The sequence below is a fragment of the Salvelinus fontinalis genome, chromosome 4 (assembly GCF_029448725.1).
Source record: "Salvelinus fontinalis isolate EN_2023a chromosome 4, ASM2944872v1, whole genome shotgun sequence".
NCBI classification, from domain to species: Eukaryota; Metazoa; Chordata; class Actinopteri; order Salmoniformes; family Salmonidae; genus Salvelinus; species Salvelinus fontinalis.
The window spans coordinates 32,420,964-32,440,493 of NC_074668.1; the positions used below are offsets into that span (position 1 = coordinate 32,420,964).

A 19,530-nucleotide genomic window follows, 5' to 3' on the forward strand; every position below is an offset into this window, starting at 1 on the left:
CATTTAGGTGGTGTTTATGAACTCACATTTTCATTGGCAAGCCGGGCCAGTCTTTCAGCTTGCAGAGCTTTCAGCACCTTATTAAATAATTTGTTTTGAGTGACCGACCATCCAGCCCTGTAATACAAGCAGAGATTGAAATGGAGATTGAGACACATTAATAATTTAGGAAAAAAGTGTATACAAGAGCTGAGCAAACAAGGCAACTGCACCACAGAAGTCAGAAATAATGTATATTTTGAAAAACTCTATAGGGTTATTCAAAGGGATGTTGGGTAGAGGCCACTCACTTGTTGATGCGTTCGTCCCAGTCATCAGGGGGTGGGGGACCATCGGCAACTGTGCGAGCAAATAAAACATGTCGCTCACACTCCTTCATAACACTGCGTGCTTTCTGGTTGTCATAGAGTCGAATAGGTGTAGGCGTGACAGATTCCACATCTATTGACAGATCTGATTCCCTGCAAAAGACACAAACATACTTCAGTCAATGATGTTATCCAGTTTTAGCGGTCAATTAATTATTGCCTTGATAAAGTTATAAAATTAAATTTGTTCTGAGGCAGAAAGATAGACATGCCTTCAGTGTTGTCATATGTGCGCATAAAATAATTTGGGCATTGAGTCATTAATGAGGATTATGAGGGTTGACACTCACGGAGTGGCATCAGGTTGGCGACGGGGTGTGACGAACAGCATGCGCGTGGGCCGGGCACTGCTGGCGTCCGGGTGGGCATTCCATGGCTTGGCATAGCTGTGGTCCAATAACACCAAGTCCTGCTCATGAACTGACAACTGGAACAGCAAGGATGTACCCATCCTCTGTGCTGAATTCTGGAAGTCCCTGTCCCCACTAAGGTACATTCTCTACTGGGGCCACAAGGCCCTACAGCTCTGAGAGAGTGGTCCTTTCAACCCAAGCCTGAAGGGGGAGGAACCATGATCAATATCATATACGTCAAAACATAATGGGACATCACGTCATTTGAGTTGGACCATTCATCTTTAACCCACAGCTGGTTCGTTACAAGCACCTTTCTTATGCATTGGCTTAATAACCAATTTTGTAATGTTAGCTAGCTGGCTAGTTAGCTAACGGCATTATTTTAGCTAGCTAGATTCTTTAGAGATGTTCTCATAATGTTGATAGCAAACAACATGCGTTTGCTTCATGCATGGCGGAGAGCGAGCTGTGCGTTGTTGACATTACTTTATTATGTAGCTGGCTAACTTGCTAACGTAAGCTAGCTACATGGCCTAGACAGATGCGCTAACAACACGAAATATGCATTACACTAACGTTAGCGCATAGCTTACAGAAGTGGTAACTAACAATCATACCAGGCATTACAACGTGGCTACGTAGCTAGCTAACTTGGCGAGCATAGTAGCATTAAAGCTAGCACGCGCTAGCGCTACTCACCTTATCATACTACTACCATTGATAGCATTATGTGATTGTAATCGAAATATAATTTTGTCCAAATTCAGTCAAAAATAAACGTCAAAAATTTTCACATTTGAGAAGGACTACTCCGCCTCGGGTTTCTATAAATCATTGATTATAGCCGACTTCCTTTTGTTTTGCACTGCCACTGTCAGTACACGGATGCAAAACACCGCCTGGATAGCTATTTCCTACGGGCGGTGCATGTACTGGGGCCTTGGCCAGCGCCTGCTCTGAACCCTGAAAAGCAGTGGCTCTATGTAAGCCAGATGGTAAAGAATGTATTAAAAATCTACTCAGTACACAATTGTCAGCAAATGTCATAGAAACTACATGGTGGATTTTCGTACGACGTTTACCAGTGCGTTCCGTAGTAAAGTGGAGCTGTTTTGTTCAAAGTACATTTTGTCCTATGCCTAATTGTCATGATGATGAGAGTTTAGAACACATTTTATGGAACTGCTACTACACACTGTAAACCATGTTATGTAATAATGAATCCATGTATTGATGTGAAAGCTGATTTGTATTTATATGAACTATTATGATTGTAAAATGTGAAAACAGTCAATAAATATGATTTTTAAACCAATAACCCCTTACCCTAATTCAAACCCTAATACCCTAATTGTATCCCTAAATCTAACCACTTAGCTTAAAATAGTCTTTGTCCTCATGGGGAAGTGGGAAATGTCCCCACAAGGGAGAGTTTTCCTTTATTTTACTATCCTTGTGGGGACTTTGGGGTTTTAGGTTCCCACAAGGATAGAAGAATCCCCCCCCCCCCAACACCACCACACACACAACATTTTTTGTTGTTGATCTGAATTATATTTTTATTGATATTTTACTGTCAGTAAATGACAGACAACACCAATAATTTCCCCACACCACCAAAGTATGGGCATAGCACAGCTCGATCATTCTTCATAAATACGTCATATTTACACCTCTTCATATCAAGTTCCGTCGTGCAGTCATTTGGAACGTTGCAGGGGAATGCAGCCCTACGCCAAACTAATCAAATTAGCAAATTATATTGTACAGTTCTTTATTTTCATTAGAGCCAACAGTGAACTACTTTTATTCCAACAAACTGAAATGGTAAAGACAACGTGCCATGATTATGACCATTTTTAACAACATGTTTGTATCATGTATCACGCATGGCAGCACATCTCATCCACTGTTCCTCCACCTAGACCCTAGAGAATGCCATGTACCATCCAAATGGTCCTGGCAATGGATCATGCCTAAAAAGACACCATGTGATTCATCAGAGTAGGCTTCCTAACACAGCATTAGTTTCTGAAATGTAAAACATAGTTGACATTCTTTTCATTAATCTGTGCGCTATAGGCTAATGTAGGCCTATATGTTTTTTCTTGTTTGTTGAGGGGTTGTTGTCTTGTCCTTTGCCTGGTTTCATATTTTGAAAGATGACACGCAGCATGGGACAGTGGAGGCACAGCAAACAGGATTACAGCTAGAGCTGTACCTATAGGAAATGAGAGAACAATCAATAAACCCTACAGATAGATTTTCAGTTACATTTTTGTTCCACATTGTGTTAGCAGTTTAGTTTCTCACTCACTATATGACTTTGCCTCAATGCCCTTTACTTCTCAGCTTATTATCTGACATACATAAAATGTAACTGAATTAGACATTGTCATATTAATAATATCCCCTTAGAGTCTATTGACGCACCGGTACGTCAATATAAGTAACATAATAAAACAAATCTGTCAGTTTAAACTAGAGATACAGTATCTTTTTTTTTTTGTTGCCTATAGGCGTCTACAAGCTCCACTTCATTGATGTGAGTACACGTGGGTGGAGTCGTTTTTTTGTGGCAGCGGACTCTTTTAGTTTTGTTCTACCCAGAAAGGAAGTCCGTCTTGTGTAGTGTATATCCACTAAAGGGCTTGGGGAACCAGATTAGTTTACCAAGCAAGAGGGGCGGAGGCACTCTTTGACTCTAGTTAGTAATGACATTTGAACTTCCAATCTGGTGTTATGCCTGTTTACAAATACTAGCTAGCTACCTAGCTACATGTCAGCCTAGTCTGGTGTTATATGCTTTACGACACTACTTTCTTAACCACAGAAGAAGAAACAAACGTGTCTCTTTTTGAATTGCAATTGCTGCAAAATGGGAAGAAATCCCCAGAGATTTTGGGGATCATTGGAATGATCAGTTTTGTGCACGAGCTGTCAATGCCGGGAAAAATATTCGGATCCGAGCTCCGTAATACTTGGGCAGCAAGTACTACAACTACAAGGGCTTTTAAGCAATGGTCCTGAAGGCAGGCTGCGATCCAAGGTACCGCTTCACTATGATCGAAGTGGGCGCATATGGTCCGGAGGGAGTTGCGGGAATCTTCTCATGACGCAAGTTTGGCTCCCAACTCATTGCAGGCCAGCTGCCGCTACCAAGGCCGGAGTGCTTGCGGGGAACCAAAACACAGAGCCCATATGTCTTCGTGGGATACCAGGCATTCCCTCTGAGGGTAAATCTTATGTGACCATATCCAGATAAGATATGCAAAAAAAGAAACATCCTCTCACTGTTAACTAAGTTTATTTTCTGCAAACTTAACATGTGTAAATATTTGTATGAACATAACAAGATTCAACAACTGAGACATAAACTGAACAAGTTCCACAGACATGTGACTAACAGAAATTGACTGTGTCCCTGTCAAAATAAATCAGAATTAACAGTCAGAATCTGGTGTGTCCACCAGCTGCATTAAGTACAGCAGTGCATCACCTCCTCATGGACTGCACCAGATTTACCAGTTCTTGCTGTGAGATGTTACCTCACTCTTCCTCCAAGGCACCTGCAAATTCCCGGATGTTTCTGGGGGGAATGGCCCTAGCCCTCACCCTCCGATCCAACAGGTCCCAGACGTGCTCAATGGGATTGAGATCCGGGCTCTTCGCTGGCCATGGCAGAACACTGACATTCCTGTCTTGCAGGAAATCACGCACAGAACGAGCAGTATGGCTGGTGGCATTGTCATGCTGGAGGGCCATGTCAGGATGAGCCTGCAGGAAGGGTACCATATGAGGGAGGAGGATGTCTTCCCTGTAACGCACAGCGTTGATTGCCTGCAATGACAAAAAGCTCAGTCCGATGATGCTGTGACACACCGCCCCAGACCATGATGGACCCTCCACCTCCAAATCAATCCCGCTCCAGAGTACAGGCTTCGGTGTAATGCTCATTCCTTCGACGATAAACGCAAATACGACCATCACCCCTGGTGAGACAAAACCGTGACTCGTCAGTGAAGATCACTTTTTGCCAGTCCTGTCTGGTCCAGCGACGGTGGGTTTGTGCCCATAGTCAACGTTGTTACCGGTGATATCTGGTGAGGACGTGCCTTACAACAGTCCTACAAGCCCTCAGTCCAGCCTCTCAGCCTATTGCGGACAGTCTGAGCATTGATGGAGGGATTGTGTGTTCCTGGTGTAACTCGGGCAGTTGTTGTTGCCATCCTGTACCTGTCCCGCATGTGTGATGTTCGGATGTACCGATCCTGTGCAGGTGTTGTTACACATGGTCTGCCACTACGAGGATGATCAGCTGTCCGTCCTGTCTCCCTGTAATGCTGTCTTAGGCGTCTCACAGTACGGACATTGCAATTTATTGCCCTGGCCACATCTGCAGTCCTCATGCCTCCTTGCAGCATGCCTAAGGCACGTTCACGCAGATGAGCAGGGACCCTGGGCATCTTTCTTTTGGTGTTTTTCATAGTCAGTAGAAAGGCCTCTTTAGTGTCCTAAGTTTTCATAACTGTGACCTTAATTGCCTAGCGTCTGTATGCTGTTAGTGTCTTAACGACCATCCACAGGTGCATGATCATTAATTGTTTCTGGTTCATTGAACAAGCATGGGAAACAGTGTTTAAACCCTTTACAATGAAGATCTGTGAAGTTATTTCGATTTTTACTAATTAGCTTTGAAAGACAAGGTCCTGAAAAAGGGACATTTCTTTTTTTGCTGAATTTACATGTGACTATATACATATGTGAAAATTATTGTAATGATATGCATAAAAGTGTTCAGGCATCTTTGTAAGAGAATAGGGGCTTATGTCTAAAGCACATGCTACACAGTTGTTACACCACACATTTGATAGCTGTCATGTTCATTCCTCTTCAATTCAAATGAAAACACTTATTTTATTCAAAGATTCTTCTGGACTTGATAATGCGAAGAAGATCTACAACTAACACCGCTCAAGTGCCAGAAGAATTTCAGAGAACTGCTTTGTGATCCTTGTAGCAAGATGGAGGATCCTGGGACGAGCCCTTGAGGTTGCCCCAGAGAAAGCTGAGACCATTGTGAAGGCCCATGATTACCTTTGCACCGCAGACACTAAAGACATTGACAACACAGTCATCAACATGGTACATCCACCCCAGGTTTGTTGATCTCTCCAGAAACACTGGGGACCTGCATCCAGGAGAGTGGAGACAGCTTCCTCATGTTAGAACATGTGAATAAGAAAAATGCACACAACACCAGTTTTTGGGGTGAGACGGAGTGCTCTGTCTCACTCGAGAGTGGACGGAGCGGACACACAGTACTGATCGATGTTCCTGTGAAAGTACATTGTCATGTCCCATGTCCCAGGAGACATTGATCAGCAGGAGTCATCCATCTGCTGCATAATGTCAGTGTCCAAAGGACCCACAGCTGTCTTCCTCTTCCGGCCATTGGAGCTGGGTGGGGGAGATGGGGTGGAGGTAATGGAGTTGCAGGGCAGAGATCAAGGGTGCGCCTGGACGGTACTTTGGGTGTTGGTGAGAAGGGCCTGGGCGTTGGGAAAGGGGCCGTTGAGGTGATGAACCAGGCTGGGGAGATGATTAATCAAGGGGCGATGAACTACCTGTAGATGGGCCCTCAGGGCTCTGCTCTGTCTCTGGGCTGTCCAAGACACCAACACCCTCCAACACCTACAAGCAGATGGCGAGTACATTAGTATACAATGCAAACAATCTTAAAACATCTCCATGGGCTCCTTTGAGTTAAAATGTTCAACCAAAAGAACTGACTTTATAAATATCTCAATCTAATTATGTTTGAACTAGCCGCTGCTAATCATTGATTTGACAACACAGGCACTGAATATTTCCCAATCCCAATTTCTCCTATCCAGAAAAGAGCTGATTTCACATGTTCTATCTAGGTCTGCTAAACAAGATCACAAACACATACACACACACTGTACAAGATATCGGCTTCATGATGAGTACGTTAACGATGATCTGGCCTACCACCGTTGTGTCGTCAGCAAACTCAATGATGGTGTTGGAGTCGTGCTTGGCCATGCAGTCGTGGGTGAACAAGGAGTACAGGAGGGGACTATGCACGCACCCGGACTATGAGGGCCCCCCGTGTTGAGGATCAGCGTGTGTGTTGTTGCCTACCCTTACCACTTGGGGGCGGCCCATCAGGAAGTCAAGGATCCAGTTGCAGAGGGAGGTGTTTAGTCCCAGGGTCCTTAGATTAGTGATGAGCTTTGTGGGAACTATGGTGTGGAACGCTCAACTGTAGTCAAGGAACAGCATTCTCACATAGGTGTTCCATTTGTCCAGGTGTGAAAGGGCAGTGTGGAGTGCGATTGAGATTGCGTCATCTGTCGATCTTTTGGGGTGGTATGCGAATTGGAGTGGGTCTAGGGTTTGATGGATTTGATGTGAGCCATGATCAGCTTTTCAAGGCACTTCATGGCTACTGTGGTAGTCATTTAGGCAGGTTACCTTCGCCTTTCTTGGGCACAGGGACTATGGTGGTCTGCAGATTCGGTCAGGGAGCGGTTCAAAATGTCAGTGAAGACACTTGCCAGTTGGTCCGCGCATGCTCTGAGTACACGTCCTGGTAATCCATCTGTGAATGTTGACCTGTTTAAAGGTCTTGTTCACATCGGGTATGGAGAGCGTGACCACACAGTCGTCCGGAACAGCTGGTGCGCGCATGCATGCTTCAGTGTTACTTCCCTCGAAGCAAGCATAAAAGGCATTTAGCCCCACTGGTAGGCTCGCGTCACTGGGCAGCTCACGGCTGTGTTTCCCTTTGTACTCTTTAATAGTTTGCATGCCCTGCCACATCCGATGAGCGTCGGAGCCGGTGTAGTAGGAGTCAATCTTAGTCCTGTATCGACGCTTTGCCTGTTTGATGGTTCATCTGATGGCATAGCAGGATTTCTTATAAGTGTCCCGCTCCTTGAAGTGGCAGCTCTAGCCTTTAGCTCGGTGCGGATGTTGCTTGTAATTCATTGCTTCTCGTTGGGATATGTACGTACGGTCACTGTTGGGACGACATTGTCGATGCAGTTATTGATGAAGCCGGTGACTGAGGTGGTATACTCCTCAATGCCATTGAATGAATCCCGGAACATATTCCAGTCTGTGCTAGCAAAACAGTCCTATAGCGTAGCATCTGCGTAATTGACCACTTCTCTTCCGTATTAAGCGAGTCACTGGTACTTCCTGCTTTAGTTTTAGCTTGTAAGCAGGAATCAGGAGGATAGAATCATGGCCAGATTTGCCAAATGGAGGGCGAGGGAGAGCTTTGTACGCGTCTCTGTGTGTGGAGTAAAGGTGGTCTAGATTTTTTTTCTCATCTGGTTGCACATGACATGCTGGTAGAAATTAGGTAAAACGGATTTAAGATTGCCTGCATTAAGGTCCACATGCCACTAGGAGCGCCGTTTCTTTATAAGCATTTTCTTGTTTGCTTATGGCCTTATACAGCTCGTTGAGTGCGTTCTTAGTGCCAGCGTCGATTTGTGGTGGTAAATAGGAAGCTACGAAATATATAGATGAAAACTCTCTTGGTAGATAGTTTGGTTTACAGCTTATCATGAGGTACTCTACCTCAGGCGAGCCATACCTCGAGACTCCCTTAATATTAGACATCGCACACCAGCTGTTATTGAGAAATAGACACACACACCCCCACCCTTCGTCTTATCGGACGTAGATGTTCTGTCCTGCCGATGCACGGAAAGCTAGCCAACTGTATATTATCCGTGTCGTCCTTCAGCCACAACTCGATGAAACATATGATATTACAGTTTTTAATGTCCCGTTGGTAGGATAGTCTTGAACGGAGCTCATCCAGTTTATTCTCCAGTGATTGCACGTTGGCCAATAAAACGGATGGTAGAGGCGGGTTACCCACTCGCTGACAAATTCTCACAAGGCACCCTGATCTGCTCCCCCTTTATCTCCTTCTTTTCTTGATGCGAATGACGGGGATTTGGGCCTTGTCCGGGAGCAACATTAAATAAAAATATTTTTCCAGTTGGAGGTGAGTAATTGCTGTTCTGATATCCAGAAGCTATTTTTGGTCATAACAGACGGTAGTATCAACATTATGTACAAAATAAGTTACAAACAATGCTGAATAAACCCCACAAAATAGCACAATTGGTTAGGAGCCTGTAAAACAGCAGCTATCCTCTCCGGCATCATTTTGAACATACAAATTGTTTTTTCTCCACTTGTTTTCCAAGGTGGTGTTATTCTTCCTCACACATGAAATGGCTCCTCCAAACTAGAATAATGTCTTTGTATGGGTGCAGAGGGTCCTGGTTGTGCCCAGCGTTACCAGCTGTCAGCACCACCAGCACACTTACAGCACCAAGCAGGACTGTTAACCAGGAGCCTCTGCACTTCCTTATTTCTGTGTCTTCATCCAGTATTCTTCAGCATTGAATAGAAGTTATCCGAAAGGATGCAGTGGCTGCAGTGGAAGGCAGAGAATGCTCTGATGCTATGAATCCAGTCTGTCTCATCACTGGGTCGGGGACAAGCACAGGCTCCACACACATGCACTGAGCCTCACAGCAGCGCACTTCTCTAATCTTGTTCTTTTCTTTTTCTTTTTTCTTACTGTTGGGAAGTAGGACAGGGGGAAGTGTATTCCAGGCAGCTCCAGAGAAACCTATATAATTGTGTCTAACTTAAAGTCTCCTTCCACAACTCTGACTTTATTTTCCTTTTTTCACATGGTTGAAGAGGTAATGAAGACGGAGGTGAAAGAAAGGCAAACTATTCTCTTCTACTGGCATCTAGTGGTGATAATCAGTGTGACAAGGTTCTAGAACAGGAGCTCATTAGATCAAGTCAAATCACATTTTATTTGTCACATGCGCCAAATTAAACAGGTTTAGACTTTACCTAAAATGCTTAATGTAAAGTCTACACTTGTTATATTCTGTGCATGTGAAAAATAAAATTTTATTTTATTTGATATGATGAGCTCCTGCTATGGAACCTTGTCACACTGATTGTCACCACTAGATGGATAGTTTGTCTTTCTGAAAGTTTCAGTCTGTTTACCTGAGGAGTATACTATAAAGCAGCATAAAGGTGTTAGCCAGCTAACTTGCATAAATATACTGAATTAATTTTTATTGTGTAGAAAGATAGGCTTGTAATGGTCTAACTGATTTAACAAACGAAAAGACATGAAACCTTTAGCTTTTTCAGTAAATTAAATCAATAGTCATTTCTGGTTGCTTATCAAAGTTAGCTGGCTAACTCATTGATTATGCTTTGTAGTAAACCCCTCTGGACTTCAAACCTGTTACATTCAGTTTCTTCTAAATTGGGAATAGATTAACTAAACATTTCATAACCAAAAAACAAAATAAGTCAATGACCTGAAACAAACACTGTCAGTACATGGTGTGTGTGGACTTAAGGGGGACATCTGAATTTAAGGTCCATTATGCAACACTGCAACACTGCAAATAGCCATTTTAAGTCGTTTTTTTACTGGCTTAAACTCGACCTTACAAAAACACTCTCACATCTTTGTGTATTGATATTTTTCTGGCAGTAAATGACAGTTAACATCTATCATGATGTTCTTGAAGTAAAAAAAAGCACGGACACCCTAAGGTGAAGTGCTGAGTAACAGAGGATGATCTATACAAATGAAACAAAGTTGCACACTAACACATATCTTTCTTTTTCATTTCTATTCAACCAATCCAATGAATCAGACACCAAGACCTTCACATTTGACACAAAGTAAGCTGACAACATATTTTATTCATTGTATAACGTATTTTATTCATTGTATATTGAGAACACAGTGAAGAAAACAATTCACTTCCCCACAGAGCTGAAGATAGGGCATGAAATTGAGGGATCACTCTTCATAACCACCTTGAATTCACATGCCTTTTGGTCCCACTCCTTCATGCAATCACCAGGAAAATCTACTGGAGTCATATACCTGCAATCAAACAATTAACATCAGCAAATAATTTTGTTGTGTAAATCAATAGAATTTCACTCACCCAGTCTATTAATAAATGCCTGAGATAGCTTGTGTGGATATTTTAAGAAGATAACAATGGGTTGTATATTCCTTTAGTGTGATAGATACAGACTTGGAAGGCTGAGGGCTACATACCATGCATTTTGTAGGTGCTAGAATAAAGCTGTGTTTACTGTACTTACCCCTGGCAGCATTTTAAACAATCACAGTCCATGCAATCACTGTTCCTCCAGCGGGAACCAACAGGATGCCATGTCTTGTCCTTGTCGTCACGACAATGGGTTTTGCCTAAACAAGAAAACAATTTAACATATTGTGTAGGTTTGTTGTCTTTTTCAATGTACTAGCGTAATTAAAAAATGTTTGTGTTTATGAAGGTGGTTAGCTGGTTAGCTTAGTCTTTTACTTTACCCAGGTCAGAAGTCACAGCTTTCCTGTAGCAATAAGCATGGAGCAGTGGAAGTAGCGCACACAGGATTAAAGCTAGGGCCAATGACCTCTTCACAGGGAGAAGGGAGGGAAAACATATGTTATTGAGGGGAATAAACAAGCAATTGGTCTACCGTTGAACCTTAAAAACATTGAAGATAAAGACCTAGAAAAGGGAACTGACACATTTAAACATGTTAAAATAATAGTTATTTGACCTTACTCTAGAAAATAAATACCGGTAAGTTTATTTTTCCAATGTCTTTTCTCTATTGTGCCGTTTAAATCCACCATCCATTCAGACTCAAACAAAGGTGATTTTGCAGTATTTATTTTTATGTCCACATTATCATATCAAAATGAAACCCCATTAGGCTACTTGCAGGGCATTCGGAAAGTATTCAGACCCTTTGACATTTACCCATTTGGTTACGTTACCAGCTTTTTCTAAAATGTATAAAAACACAAAAATGTATCATCAATCTACACACAATACCCCATAATTCCTCTTTGGAGATGGTAGAACCTTCCAGAAAGACACCCATCTCTGCAGCACTCCACCAGGCCTTTATGGTAGAGTGGCCAGATTTAAGCCACTCCTCAGTAAAAGGCACATGACAGCCCACTTGGAGTTTGTCAAAAGGCTCCTAAAGGACTCTCAGACCATGAGAAACAAGATTCTCTGGTCTGATGAAACCAAGATTGACCTATTTGGCCTGAATGCCAAGCGTCACGTCTGGAGGAAACCTGGCAACATCCCTAAGGTGAAGCATGGTGGAGGCAGCATCATGCTGTGGGGATATTGTTCAGGGGCAGGAATTGGGAGATCGAACATATCTGAAGAGACCTGAAAATAGCTGTGCATCAACGTTCGCCATCCAACCTGACAGAGCTTGAGAGGATCTGCAGAGAAGAATGGGACACACTCCCCAAATACAGGGGTACCAAGCTTGTAGCGTCATACCCAAGAAGACTTGAGGCTATAATCGCTGTCAAAGGTGCTTTAACCTCTACGGGATCGGTGTCCCCAAACCAGGACGGTTGTTGCTAACGTACGCGAATGTGACTAGAATGAAGTAGTATACAACAGCCAACTTTCCAGGACATAGACATGTCTTATATGGGCAGAAAGCTTAAATTATTGTTAATCTAACTGCAGTGTCCAATTAACAGTAGCTAGTTTAGCTTAAAAATACCATGGTGTTTAAGGAGAGTGTACAACAACAAAAAACTTGTATCACGGCAACTGATTTGATACATTCACCTCTGAAGGTAAATAATGTACTTACATTCAGTAATCTTGCTCTGATTTGTCATCCTGAGGGCCCCAGAGATAAAATCTAACATTGTTTTGTTTGATAAAATACATTTTTATGTTCAAATGTAGGAACTGGTGCCTACAGTTTGACCCCACTGCTGTCTCTGGATCCACACGCACCTCGCCCGGCCATCTAGATGTGTGAAAGTTAGTGTATAAGCGAATGATCCATCATGTATGACATTCCTGGGAGTGTGTAAACTTGAATTCTTTATTACCATAGCAATTTTGTATGTTCTCTATAGTTATGTACTTGAAAATGTATCAATTGACCATTTAGGAACATTTGGGCAAACTTCTAGCAGACTTGATACAAAATATTGTGCAGTAATGTAATTCTTCACTGGATCCGTCTGAAACATTGCACACACACTGCTGCATCCTATCTGAAAATATGGCCTTTCTCTTGCATTTCAAAGATGATGGAACAAAACATTTTATGAAAACGCACGTTTTTTTGTTTGCACAGTATAATATTTTACTGTGAGGACAGACGCTAGGAGACGAGAAGCAAGGTGATGGAGTCCAGGTGAGTCCAATGAAGCGCTGATGCGCGTAACGATGGTGACAGGTGTGCGTAATGATGGGAAGCCTGGTACACACGAGCGCCAGAGAGGCATGGGTACTCAGATCCTCAAAAAGTTCTACAGCTGCACCATCGAGAGCATCCTGACCGGTTGCATCACTGCCTGGTATGGCAACTGCTTGGCCTCCGACCGCAAGGCACTACAGAGGGTAGAGTGAACGGCCCCGTACATCACTGGGGCCAAGCTTCCTACCATCCAGGAACTCTATACCAGGAGGTGTCAGAGGAAGGCCATAAAAATTGTCAAACACTCCAGCCACCCTAGTCATAGACTGTTATCTCTGCTACGGCACGGCAAGCAGTACCGGAGCGCCAAGTCTAGGTCCAAGAGGCTTCTAAACAGCTTCTACCCCCAAGCAATAAGACTCCTGAACATCTAATCAAACAGTTACCCAGACTATTTGCATTGCCCTCCCCTCTCCCCGTCTTTTGCACTGCTGCTACTCTATGTTGTTATCATCTATGCATAGTCCCTTTAATAACTCTACCTACATGTACATATTACCTCAACTAACCAGTGCCCTCGCACATTGACTCTGTACCGGTACCCCCCTGTATGTAGTCTTGCTATTGTTACTTTACTGCTGCTCTTTAATTACTTGTCACTTTTATTTCAAATTCTTATTTTTTATTTTTTATTTAACCTTTATTTAACCAGGTAGGCCAATTGAGAACAAGTTCTCATTTACAACTGCGACCTGGTCAAGATAAAGCAAAGCAGTGCGACAAAAACAACAACACAGAGTTACACATGGGATAAGCAAACGTACAGTTAATAACACAATAGACAATCTGTATACAGTGTGTGTAAATGAAGTAAGGAGGTAAGGCAATAAATAGGCCATAGTGGCAAAATAATTAGAATTTAGCAATTAACACTGGAGTGGAGGTGACCAAGAACCCGATGGTCACTTTGACAGAGCTCCAGAGTTCCTCTGTTGAGATGGGAGAACCATCCAGAAGGACAACCATCTCTGCAGCACTCCACCAATCAGGCCTTTGTGGTAGTGGCCAGACGGAAGCCATTCTTCAGTAAAAGACATATGACAGCCTGCTTAGAGTTTGCCAAAAGACACCTAAAGAGACAAGATTCTCAGGTTTGATGAACCCAAGATTAAACTGAATGCCAAGTGTCACGTCTGGAGGAAACCTGGCCCCATCCCTACGGTGAACCATGGTGGTGGCAGCATCATGCTGTGGGGATGTTTTTCAGTGGCATGGACTGGGAGACTTGTCAGGGTCGAGGGAAAGATCCTTGATGAAAGCCTGCTCCAGAGCGCTTAGACTGGGGCGATGGTTCACCTTTCAAGAGGACAACAACCCGAAGCACACAGCCAAGACAACGCAGGAGTGGCTTCGGGACAAGTCTGAATGGCCTTGAGTGGCCCAGCCAGAGCCTGGACTTGAACCCGATAGAACATCTCTGCAGAGACCTGAAAATAGCTGTGCAGCAACGCACCCCATCAACCTGAGAGAGCTTGAGAGGATCTGCAGAGAATGGGATAAACTCCCCAAATACAGGTGTGCCAATATTGTAGCGTCATACCCAAGAAGACCCGTTGCTGTAATCGTTGTCAAAAGTGCTTCAACAAAGTACTGAGTAAAGGGTCTGAATACTTATGTAAAAAAAAAAAACCTCAAGGGGTCAGAATACTTTCCCGAATGCACTGTATGTTACTGGAGTTATAGTAAATTACAGTAAATTAGCAGGAACACGGCTTCTGGTGTTATTACATATAATGGAAAATCAACCAAATATAAGGACTGTTCTATCACCTTCAAAATCCTGAAACATAACATGCAAAATTACCTACCATGATTCACACCAATGTAGACTGGATTCTAATGTAATTCTACTGGAGTTCTTGTAGGGAAGTACATGCTTTTAAATAGTGGGTCTGTTGGAAGTAGCCTACCTTTTGGAATTAAATAAAGGGGTGGGGATGGGAAAAGAGTAAACAGAAGTAAGAAACATGTTTACTTTGTTAGATTCAGGGCTAGGGTTAGGAGTTAGGTTTAGGGTTAGGGTTAGGGGTTAAGATTAGGGTAAGGTTTAGGTTTAGGATTAATAGGAGTAGGAGTAGGAGTTTGAATGGAAATACATTTTAGGTCCCCATGAGGATAGAAGAACAAAATGTTTGTGTGTGTTTGTAAAGTCTGGGTTGAGCCAGTAAACAAGGAAGTTCATAGCTTCAAAATATGTCTAATAAATTATATATTTTAAAATATTTTTTCTCTGAATTAATTTTACAACTAAATATCATACACACTAAGGGCTATTTACATGTTGCTTTGTTGCGTAGAGGACCTTAAATTCTGATTTACCGAAAGTCCACGTGCACCATTTACTGACCGTGTTTGACCCCAGCCCTTGTTTAATTCCAAAGGTAAGCTACTTCCAAAAGACCCACAAGCCTGTGAAGTTCTCTACCCTAGAAGATCCCTAGAATTACCTTAGAATCCAGTCTACATTCTTGTGAATCATGGTAAGTTTCTTGAAATGTGGCATGCTATGTACAAGTTAGTAGGAATTTGGAGGAGCTGGACCCGTCCTTGAATTTGGTTGATGAAGCTGTGTTCTTCTACCTCCTAATGGCAAATAGGTGATGGGGCTTGAGTTGCATATTTGATCATTTTATCACAATGTGGACATAATAAATACTGCTGGCAAAATGAATCTTTTGAACTACCCCATATATGTGTTTTAAGTTGGAATGGATGGTGGATTTAAATTACATAGTAGAGGAGAGCATTGGACAAATATTACGTTATTTTATAACCTAGGGTAGGGTCAATGATAAGCTCAAAATGTAGAAATGTGTCAGTTCGGTTTTGATAGTTGTTTATCTAGAATTGTTTTGAAGGTTCAACGGTAGGCTGTTTATTCCCCTCAATAACATATGTTTCCCTCTCTTCTCCCTGTGAAGAAGTCCTTGGCTCTAGCTTTAATCCTGTGTGTGCTGCTTCCACTGTTCCATGCTTATTGCTACATGAAGCCTATGACCTCGAAGCCAGGTAAAGTAAAAGACTATGAACCCCCCCCTCTCTCTCACTCACACACACATGCACACACACAATATATATAGTCTGGTTACCAGTCTTTTTAGCTAAAATTTCCACTCCTGTTATTTGCCAAAGAGACTGGCCTTTCGGCAATCTCAACATTCAATATGCAGCTGGATTTCCAACAGAGTTGCTCATTGGTTGTTGGAGATAACATTCATATATTCCATGACAACATGTGGAGCCTCAAAAATAGAATTAGAATTATAACAAATTTAAAAAATATATATTTAGCGGTTAGCTAGGCAAGTTGTTGTATTTTGAGGCTTAAAATCATAGCCAGGGCCATCTCTAACCTTTTGGGGTTTTTAATGCTAATTTACTGCAACTCTACAAATTTTGCCATGGGGAAAAAAGTACGTTTTTTGCAATTCTACACATTTTACCATGTGTGGGAGAAAAAACATAGCAATTTTATAACAATGCAATTATACTAATTTTGCAATGGGGCAGAGAGACATTTTTTTCAGTTTTACAACACATTTTCTGGGGGGTTGAGAGCATTTTTAGCAGTTTCAAAGATAATTTCCTGCAATTCTACACATTTTGTATCCATGTTAATATGATATCTGAGTGAAAATGACTAACAAAATCAATGCGTCCCCAGTCGCGATTTGGCCATGATTACTACAAGTATAGATGGCTGATTAGACTAATTTAAAAATTGTTAGCTGACATGGCTAATTGAGTGACTGTCAGTGACTGAAATAAGAAGACAAAAAGTGCGGATACACAACTGATACACAACTTGCACCTGGTGTATTCTACTATTCTTACTTTCAATAGTAAGTTTAGTAAGTTCCTAAAATTTACAGTACAAGTCAAAAGTTTGGACACCTACTCATTCAAGGGTTTTTCTTTATTTTTTATTATTTTCTACATTGTAGAATAATACTGAAGACATCAAAACTATGAAATAACACATATGGAATCATGTTGTAACCAAACATGTGTATTCTTAAAAGTAGCCACCATTTGCCTTGATGACAGCTTTGCACACTCTTGGCATTCTCTCAACCAGCTTCACCTGGAATGCTTTTCCAACAGTCTTGAAGGAGTTCCCACATATGCTGAGCACTTGATGGCTGCTTTTCCTTCCCTCTGTGGTCCAACTCATCCCAAACCATCTCAATTGGGTTGAGGTTGGGTGATTGTGGAGGCCAGGTCATCTGATGCAGCATATGACCTGGTAGAGAAATTAACCTTCAATTATCTGGCAACAGCTCTGTAGGACATTACTGCAGTCAGCATACCAATAGCATGCTCCCTCAAAACTTGAGACATCTGTGGCATTGTGTTGTGACAGAACTGTGCCTTGTAGAGTGGCCTTTTATTGTCCCCAGCACAAGGTGCACCTGTGTAACGATCATGCTGTTTAATCAGCTTCTTGACATGCTACACCTGTCAGGTGATGGATTATCTTGTCAAATGAGAAATGCTCATTAACAGGGATGTAAACAGATTTGTGCACAAAATTGGAGAGAAATTAGCTTTTTGTGCTTATGGAAAATTCCTGGGATATTTTATTTCAGCTCATGAAACATGGGACCAACACTGTACATGTTGCATTTATATTTGTGTTCAGTATATTCAGTTTGAGAATTTAGACTTGAGCTAGCAACTTTTGACAGACTGGTTTTTGTCTGGACAACAACAAATGGTTTCTTAGCAACCAGACACCAAAGCTGGAACATCCATCTGTGGAGAAAAATAGAGATAGAGTTCCAATTTGCATAACTTTATGATTGATGATAGCTATGGGGGTTACCAAATCAGAATCAAATCCCCTGATCTCCTCGAGCTCATTGGTGATATTTGAAGATTAAGAAAGGCCAGTCTCTGCAAATAACAGGATTGCTAAGGAGTGGAATGTTGGCGAAAAAGAATGATACGCAGGCTACATCAAATACAACAAACATATACAATATGCTATACTATTTTCTTGTTTAGGCATGATTACCCATTGTCGTGATGACAAGGATGAGACATGGCATCCTATTGGTTCCCGCTGGAGGAACAGTGATTGCATGGACTGCACTTGTAATTCATGCTGCTCACGGTACAACTTTATACTATCACCTACAAAATGCATGGTCTATGTAGCCCTCAGCCTTCCCAGTCTGTATCTATCACACTAAAAGAATATACAACCTTCCCAGTCTGTATCTATCACACTAAAAGAATATACAACCCATTGTTATCTTCTTAAAATATCCACACAAGCTATCTCAGGCGTTTATTAATAGACTGGGTGAGTGAAATTCTATTGATTTACACAACAAAAGGATTTGCTGATGTTGATTGTTTGATTGCAGGTATGCAACTCCCGTAGATTTTCCTGGTGATTGCATGAAGGAGTGGGACCAAAAGGCATGTGAATTCAAGGTGGTTAAGAAGAGTGATCCCTCAATTTCATGCCCTATCTTCAGCTCTGTGGGGAAGTGAATTGTTTTCTTCACTGTGTTCTCAATATACAATGAATAAAATACGTTATACAATGAATAAAATATGTTGTCAGCTTACTTTGTGTCAAATGTGAAGGTCTTGGTGTCTGATTCATTGGATTGGTTGAATAGAAATGAAAAAGAAAGATATGTGTTAGTGTGCAACTTTCTGTTTCATTTGTATAGATCATCCTCTGTTACTCAGCACTTCACCTTAGGGTGTCCGTGCTTTTTTTACTTCAAGAACATCATGATAGATGTTAACTGTCATTTACTGCCAGAAAAATATCAATACACAAAGATGTGAGAGTGTTTTTGTAAGGTCTAGTTTAAGCCAGTAAAAAACGACTTAAAATAGCTATTTGCAGGTTGCAGTGTTGCATAATGGACCTTACATTCAAATTTCCCCAAAAGTTTTCACACCCTTTACTGACAGTGTTTGTTTCAGGTCATTGACATATTTGTTTTGTGGTTATGACATTTTTAGTTAATCTATTCCCAATGCAGAAGAAACTGAATGTAACAGGTTTGAAGTTTAGAGGGGTTTACTACAAAGCAACCAGAAATAACAATTGATTTTATGATTTATTAAATGTCTTTTCGTTTGTTAAATTAATTAGACCATGCTCATTTCAAGGTTATCTTTCTACACATTAAAAAGTTAAATCAGTATATTTATGCTGGTTAAAGTATACTCCTCAGGTAAACAGACTGAAACTCTCAAAGACAAACTAGCCATCTGGTGGTGACAGTCAGTATGACAAGGTTCCATACCAGGAGAATATCAAATTAAACTGTATTTGTCACATGCACCGAATACAACATTTGTAGACTTAACACTAAACATTTAATGGTAAAGTCTACACCTGTTATATTTAGTGCATGTGACAAATAGATATTTGATCTTATGAGCTCCTGGTAGTGATTGAC

The 19,530-nt window shown here is 41.7% G+C and overlaps 1 protein-coding gene and 2 long non-coding RNA genes across 16 annotated transcripts in view; 1 reads left to right on the top strand and 2 right to left on the bottom strand.

Annotated features, from left to right (window-relative positions):
- Nucleotides 1-1,834, bottom strand: part of LOC129853555 (KAT8 regulatory NSL complex subunit 3-like) — a 15,362-nt gene extending 13,528 nt beyond the window's left edge. For 3 of the 5 annotated variants that reach the window (XM_055919709.1, XM_055919711.1, XM_055919708.1), the window contains exons 1-4: nucleotides 1,424-1,833; nucleotides 659-922; nucleotides 291-461; nucleotides 27-117 (exon numbers count right to left, since the gene is read on the bottom strand). In XM_055919709.1, coding sequence (XP_055775684.1) covers nucleotides 27-117; nucleotides 291-461; nucleotides 659-864 — 468 coding nt within the window. In that variant the 5' untranslated portion in view covers nucleotides 865-922; nucleotides 1,424-1,833. Of the gene's footprint in view, nucleotides 1-26; nucleotides 118-290; nucleotides 462-658; nucleotides 923-1,423 lie in introns of all 5 variants that reach the window. The other 2 variants (XM_055919710.1, XM_055919713.1) reach the window with 1 other exon arrangement.
- LOC129853557 (uncharacterized) lies at nucleotides 1,005-18,678 on the top strand. Of its 9 annotated transcripts, none has more exons than XR_008759147.1 (6): nucleotides 1,005-1,019; nucleotides 10,480-10,507; nucleotides 15,481-15,579; nucleotides 16,021-16,108; nucleotides 18,107-18,215; nucleotides 18,472-18,678. It is a non-coding gene; the product is annotated as an uncharacterized LOC129853557 (long non-coding RNA). The 9 variants fall into 9 exon arrangements; XR_008759143.1 differs by lacking the exons at nucleotides 1,005-1,019; nucleotides 10,480-10,507 and adding exons at nucleotides 12,441-12,461; nucleotides 12,577-12,654; XR_008759146.1 differs by lacking the exon at nucleotides 10,480-10,507.
- LOC129853556 (uncharacterized) lies at nucleotides 10,509-14,999 on the bottom strand. Of its 2 annotated transcripts, none has more exons than XR_008759141.1 (4): nucleotides 14,908-14,999; nucleotides 11,172-11,259; nucleotides 10,943-11,048; nucleotides 10,509-10,715 (listed from the first exon to the last, which is right to left on the bottom strand). It is a non-coding gene; the product is annotated as an uncharacterized LOC129853556 (long non-coding RNA). The 2 variants fall into 2 exon arrangements; XR_008759142.1 differs by lacking the exon at nucleotides 14,908-14,999 and adding an exon at nucleotides 11,686-11,754.
- Nucleotides 18,679-19,530: the final 852 nt, after the last annotated feature.